At 27.4% G+C, this 7,550-nt stretch overlaps 1 protein-coding gene across 1 annotated transcript; it reads right to left on the bottom strand.

Annotated features, from left to right (window-relative positions):
- Positions 1–922: 922 nt before the first annotated feature.
- Positions 923–6,758, bottom strand: LOC138943048 (uncharacterized). The gene is made up of 7 exons (XM_070313566.1): positions 6,384–6,758; positions 6,122–6,304; positions 5,857–5,991; positions 4,689–4,892; positions 2,989–3,221; positions 2,399–2,558; positions 923–1,071 (listed from the first exon to the last, which is right to left on the bottom strand). Exons 1-7 carry the CDS (start codon positions 6,583–6,585, stop codon positions 923–925), a joined length of 1,266 nt encoding a protein of 421 aa, XP_070169667.1. The 5' UTR covers positions 6,586–6,758.
- Between the last annotated feature and the right edge of the window lie 792 nt (positions 6,759–7,550).

A 7,550-nucleotide genomic window follows, 5' to 3' on the forward strand; every position in this document is an offset into this window, starting at 1 on the left:
ATAAAATAAAAATTTTTATTAACACAGATGCATATGTTCGATTATTATATGCAATCTTAATATATTTATAATGCGCGTAACTCGAAAAACTATATAACTTTTATTATTAATTAAAATGTGGATGTAAATTGTCCATGCACATCTGAAACATATGTAAAATCTATTATAATAGGCTTATTTTTAGACAGTAAGCGAATTGACCAATCATAATCGAGATTCACTAGGGTTATTTCGAGAGTACTCAATTGTGATTGATCAATTTGTTTACCGTCTAAATCTTACTGTTTTTATATTTTTCTAATGGCTCTCAATACTGAAAATTTATAATTTACATAACATATACTATTGATTTTCAATATTAGCAGTGAATATCAAAACCCAGTCCATTCTACTTAAAGCCAATGGCTTTTACAGAAACATAAGCAATAGTAGTGTACAAATAGTGTCGGAAATAATCTATAATTAAAGAGCCATGCAAATTTAATTTCAATATGAGACAGTGATGAGCGTGAATAGTGAGTATAGATACATATAAAAATCTAAACATATAAAAAATAAACATTATTCTGAATACGAGTTTAGAAAATTGTGTGTTAAAACAATAATATATTTCTCCCCTTCTTATCTTTTCGCTATATCTACTCATATCTTGTATTAATTTTTTTTTTTTTTTAGGAAGTCTCAGACTTGCGATATAATAAGCTATTGGAAACTTGCACATCGCATTTCATCAGTGACTGTTTCATAAAAAGAGCTGAAAACGAACTTACGTACATTATTGCAAGTGAAAATAACTGCGAAATATGCAAATAATTCTATAACACAACGTACAATAGAATTTGTATGTAATATGTTGCCAGTAATGATTAAATTAATTAATATTTCATACCTTTTGACATTATTAATATACCTTTCCAGTTCTTTATTCTGATAAATTAGAAACGTTGCCTTCGCATCTATGGGTCCGCTTCTTCTCATTTTCATGTCTCGCTTTTGAATGTCGAAACCACTCCATAACCCTTCGTTGTATTTTGCCCTGATCGGAATCTGGGATATTGTGAAGTATGGATCCTAAAAATATTTTCATTATTTTAACTTTTTCTTCTATACTAATTGATTGATGACTATAGTAATTCATAGTGTATTATCTTTGTTTAATAATTATTTCTAAGTTATACAATGTAAAAATGGAAATAAAATTTAATTCATCAAAAACTTTTTAAATTTGATTAAAGTAATAATCATAAATATATCTACCCAGTAAGCAATTTGATAACAAATTGTTGCCAAATTGGCATCAAATTCGCTCAAAACTTGGTAACAAATCCAGTGCCATCTGTGTCCGCATTAAGCTTGTGTTTTGGTGACAAAGCTTGTTGACATAACCTGACAGCAAATTGACGGCAAAAACCGAGCAAAGCTTGACATGATTTGACGTCAAATTGATGGCAAAAATCGACCAAGATCTGCGCAAGACAATCTGATAGCAGATTGTCAGCAAAAACCGAACAAATTCTGCAGCTTTTGGCCATTCATATAAAAGTATATATTTAAATAGATTTAAAGCCTTAACCCTAAGTAACAAAATGATGATAAGTTTTGGTCATAAAATGACCATTAGATAATTAGACATTATATAAAATCATATATTAATATGTTAAAACATATAAGTAAATTCAAATAACTTAATTTATAAAATTAAAGATCTTTTTGGACAGAAATTGTTTGAATAAGTGAAAATCGAACAATTATCTGTCCGATTTGCCAAAAATCAATTCAATATCTGAATTTCCTGTATAAGAATTATGTCAAAAATTGAACTGATAGAAATATATATATTATAATATTATTAGGATTTTGTAGACTTTATATACACTCATGACAAGAATTTGAATACGGGTATAGATAATGAATAACGCGCCGCATAGCGATAAGCGACTGAACTATTTTATAATACTTTGTAATAAGCTGCAGATTTTGTTCGGTTTTTGCTGCCAATTTGCCATCAGATTGCGCACTCTAGATCCTGCTCAGTTTTTGCCGACAATCTGATGTCAGTCATGTCAGCAAGCTTTGCTCGGTTTCTGTCGCCAATTTGCTGTGTAGTTATGTTAGAAAGCTTTGCTTGATTCTTGGCGGCAATCTGCCAGCTTAATCGGTAATAACAACTCTTGTACCAAATTTGTAGCCTTTTTGCTGACAATAATTTGTAGCAAGCACTTGGCAATATCTGTTAGAACAGACCTGGCTGACTGGGTATATATGATACAGAATGTTCCATGGCAAGTTATTGAAACTAATTAGCTGTCATTTTTACACGCATATAGAGAGGAAAAAAAATAAAATATCTTCTAACAGAAGATATTTTGCAGTTGTATTTACATATAAACAAACTTACTGAAAATAACTTTTATTAGTTCCAATTTATGCAGTGGCTCTTTTCCGCGTCGGCCTTCCCAGTTATATTTCTCCGCCAATTTATTTGAGAATGTTTTATACAACGTTCTCTTTACGGCATCATCGACGCATGTTCCTCCGATAGATTTGATATATACGCGCTATAAGGTAAGAGTAAAAGTAATATATTATTAGATTAAATAAAGTAATGTCTTTTTCTTAACAATCTTCAATCATTTTCTATAGCAATTTTAAGTGATTAATATCTCTGATAATATCTAATAAATAATTAATAATAATTTTAAATGATTAATACATCTCATGAAATGTGATAATCTTATAAGTAAAAAAAAACAGCTTTTTACGCTTAATTATTTTAATTGGGATTATTTATATGTATAAAATTAAAATAGGGATTAAAATTTCTGAAAAGGACATACAATGTTTTTACTGTGGAAAAGTTTACCTAAGATTGATTATATAATGTACTTATAAAAGATTTGATAATAATTGTGAAATACATATATATATATATATATATATATATATATGACTATTATATTGTATATAAATTTATATGCGTTAACTTACTATTTCAGTGTTATGTTGGGAATCTGAAACTTTCAAAATCTCCTCAACTTCCGCTAATTGGGCTACAGTTTGCAACGGAAACCGATTTTCAGCGTCACCAAAAGAAAATTTCGTACTTGCACATTCTGTGCTTTTATTAGTTCTTTCAACTAAAATATCTAATAAGCTCAATGCTTGTCTCATATCATATTTTATAGTCACTATTTCTCTTGTTAATCTCTTGAAATGATCCACTGTAAATAGCATTTATTATTAATAAACGGTTATATATATATATATATATATACACTTATAATGTATAAATAGCATATACATGTATATAATATATATAAATAAATGTATATAAATGTATATAATAATATAATAAAATGTAATAAGTATAGTAAATTAAATATATAAATTGTATATAAAACATATAAATTAGTGGCATTACATACGTTGCTTTTTCAAAAAATATAGCAGACAAGAACATATATTATATTTCGATATACTATACAATTTTACTAATGAAAGAAAAATGTAGATTATTGCATTTTTTTTTAAATTGATAGTTCTATATGAAAATATTTATTATTATTGTTATCTTTCGCATATCTATTATATAAAAGTTATATAAAACTATAAAAAAATAATAATAATAATAGATTTTATTAAAAATTTTAGAAATAGGTAAAAGTTGTAATACCTATTATTTTTAAATTTGTATAGAAAACAATTTAACACGTATAAATAAAGGCCTTACAATTGCTAAATCTGCTCACAATACACAATTGCTAAACTCTATTACAGTTGCAAAATTTCTATATGTACACCATTTATTTCAAATATATATATATGGACCGTTTATTTTGAAAGTGGTGTAAGTCCTTTTTTTAAAAAAATGAGATATGACGTAATTTATTCTTAATTTAGTGTAAATTTTTTGTTTATAACTAGTTAGTATTTAATATCTTAAAAAATGCCAATGCTTTGTTCAATTTAAAATTGGCCGGTAAAAGAAATTGCGTAACCATTGATTATGAAAGTGGTGTAAGTCCAATTTCCATCACGATGCCAGGCCTATTACATACGAAAAATATAAGGATATGCAGCAGCTATTACCTTATATACCTCCTGTGCATCATGAATATTTCAAAACACTGCCACATGAAGAGCATAAATAATTAATAATACCAATATCTTGTGTTAAGTTTAACAATATATAAATATAATTAACGTTCAAAATAAAAAATACAAATTCTATTTTATTTCTTGTTATTATTTATAAACAAAATTGGATTAATATGAAATATATTTTAAGTGATATTTGTTATTTCAAAATTGAAATTAAATGATATTTACAATTGACTAATTATGAAAGTGGTGTAAGTCCATTTGCAGCCTGGAAATATATATTATTTTAGTTAAATTCGCCTAAAAGAAATTTATATAATCAAATTACATATTGATAAATTAGTACAAACATTCCCAGACTTCACATAATTAACCTATATTTTTTAATTGTCAGATCTGCTAACATTTAATTTTCTCGAAACAAAAGAAAATGGACTCGCACCACTTTCAAAATAAACGGTCCATATATATATAATAAATGGTGCATGCGTGTGCGTATGCGTGTGCGTGTGTGCGTGCGTGCATGTGTGTTCGTACGTATGTGTGTGTGTGTTCATATTATATTTATATGCATTACATTTACTTACCAATTGCAGTTTGTGAAAACTGATGATTTAAATCATCATTTTCCTTTTCCTTTACATATCGGTTTCTTTGCATACAGCTAGATCGACCAACTTCCTCCATTTTATTAATATGTCGGTGTATTAAATTGTCTCCATTTTTCTCTCTTGTAGCAATGTTAAACGCTTCTTCATCTCTTTCGTACAAAATACCATAACCATTCGCATCTGCACATAAAATATATTATAAATACATTTAGCATACAAAATAGAAGTTAGAAGAAAAATTGAATTTTGACAAGATATATGTAAACTTTATGAGTGCACACATATATATTATTCTATATATACATATATGTATATTTCGTCGTATATCCATATATGTATATATAAAATATGTAGGCACACAATTTTTAAGATATTATTAATATTGTATATGTATTATTTTAAATATTGTATGTAAAAAATTATGTATACTTTTTTAAATTTATAATTGCTGATAATATTAATGATAAATATGAAATATATATGTATAAAATTAATGGCGTGCGCGCGCGCGCGCGTGGTGTGTGTGTGTGTGGGCGTGTGTATGTGTGTATATATTATATTTATATGCATTACATTTACTTACCAATCGCAGCTTGTGAAAATTGATGATTTAAATTATTATTTTCCTTTTCCTTTATATATTGGTTTCCTTGCGTACAGTTAGATCGACCAACTTCCTCCATTTTATTCATATGTCGGCGTATTGAATTGTCTCGATTTTTCTCTCTTGTAGCAATGTTAAGCGCTTCTTCATCTCTTTCGTACAAAGTACCATAATCATTCGCATCTGCACATAAAATATATTATAAATACATTTAGCATTCAAAATAGGAGTTAGAAAGAAAATGGAATTTTGACAAGTTATATATGTAAACTATATGAGTATAGTACATATATATATTATTCTATATATACATATATGTATATTTCGTCGTATATCCATATATGTATAGATAGAATATGTAGGCACACAATTTTTAAAATATTATTAATATTGTATATGTATTATTTTAAATATTGTATGTGTAAAAAATTATGTATACATTTTTAAATTTATACTTACTGATAATATTAATTATAAGTATGAAATTTTATATAATATTATATGCATTGTTACATGGAGATATGTAATAAATTTGCTCACCTTGCAAAGATGATGAGTAGGAGCTCAAGTTTGAAATTTGTGATGATACTTTGTATTTTTTTGCAGAATCCCAAGAACGTGTAATGGATGCACTTTCACATTGTACTGTTTCGTTTGTATTGCACAGTCGTTGACCTTTCATATTGATAAAACAAAATATAATGTTAAAATATAAGAGAGATATATATGAATTTTATATATATATATATATATATATATATATATATATATATATATATACGCGATTAGAATTGTTTATAATTACGTTTTGCAGGAGGACATGGAGCAGGTGGCGAAATTGCACTTGTGCATGACTCTTCTTCGCTTTCGGATGAAGATAAAACTTTCCTCGCTCTATATTTTCTATAAGATTTAGCTTCTTTCTCAGTATCCATATCTGACGTGTATAAGGCCTTTTCTGCTTTCGCATCAGCCTTTTGTAAAGACGCTGAAAATGTTGTAAACATTTAGTATTATGAATAGGTAAAACTTAACAGCAATAAAAGCTATTTTATTGAAATACTTACAATACTCGCCAAAAATCCGATTAATTTTAAAGGAAGGCCAATCAGAATTTGGTATTTCCTCTTTTTCAATTGCCTTTCGCAGTCTTAAATCCGTTTTGAAATGTGAAGGATATTTGCATACATCCTCACTTTGTAACCAAATTTTGGGTATTACTTGGATACCATCGGAGAATTCTACGACGATAAATCCTCGATTCGACATCTTCCTGTGAAATTATACAAAAGAGCTTCTACGAGTAATATTGTAAACAAGATTTCAATTTGTATAGATTATTGTGTATCAGAAATCATTTTAATTTTTTATTTTATTGTCATATTTTATTTTGCTTTTATTGTCAGAATTTATTTTAATTTTTTATTAAACAAATTAAAGCGCAATATACAAATATTATTAATATGTAGTGCTTATAAGCGGTATTACTGCGAAATATCTTTCATTCCTGTATGGCAATTTTACGAATTTATGACTGATTTTATGCAAAGGCCAGGTTTGAATGTCAGATAATTGACTTACTTTAAATATACCCAAATGAATAGAACTGCATGGATTATTATAAAGTTCTTCAACAATTTTGAATTTACGACCTATTGCAATATAATTACCTTCACTCGACGTTGCGATATTTTCCAAACAGACAATATCTTTTTCTATGAGACAACAATTATCAGAAGATTTGATTGAAATAATAAAATGGGGAAATTCAACCTTCAAAAATTGTGGATTGAAACAACCTGATATCAACGGTCCTTTTTCGTGTGAATTCTTTACACTTATTTTTGATATATCTGCATCGTCAGATTTGATTTTATAAAAACTCATTTCCGCATAACGATTGCTAATTTGCTCTAATGGTTTCTCAGATTTTCTCAAAAGAGATTTTAATTCTTTCATAAAATTTTCAAATGGAAAGGCACTAAAAGTATCTAATGGCCCAAATTGTTTTACGCTGTCAGTTATGTGAAGAAGACCGTGAACATTATGGGATACAAATTCGGGCCCGTAAATTTTGATAAAACATTCAACAAAATGTTTCAATAATTTATTCGCATATTCAATATATTCAACTGTACTATTATTTTGACATAAAATCCGAACAGCAACATGTAAAGTAAGAAAATTTGAAAATATATCAGGATTTACTTCTTTTTGTAATATAACAGGACCGG

The sequence above is a fragment of the Polyergus mexicanus genome, unplaced genomic scaffold (genome assembly GCF_030449975.1).
Source record: "Polyergus mexicanus isolate NDT 795.1 unplaced genomic scaffold, iyPolMexi1.0 SCAF_25, whole genome shotgun sequence".
Lineage (NCBI taxonomy): Eukaryota > Metazoa > Arthropoda > Insecta > Hymenoptera > Formicidae > Polyergus > Polyergus mexicanus.

Coding starts and splice junctions, on each gene's coding strand:
- LOC138943048 (XM_070313566.1), bottom strand. CDS start 6,585: ATGTCGAATCGAGGATTTATCGTCGTAGAATTCTCCGATGGTATCCAA. Junction 5,992..6,121: donor TCCATGTCCTCCTGCAAAAC/GTAATTATAAAC, acceptor TCAATATGAAAG/GTCAACGACTGTGCAATACA. Junction 3,222..4,688: donor GTTTTCACAAACTGCAATTG/GTAAGTAAATGT, acceptor TGCTATTTACAG/TGGATCATTTCAAGAGATTA.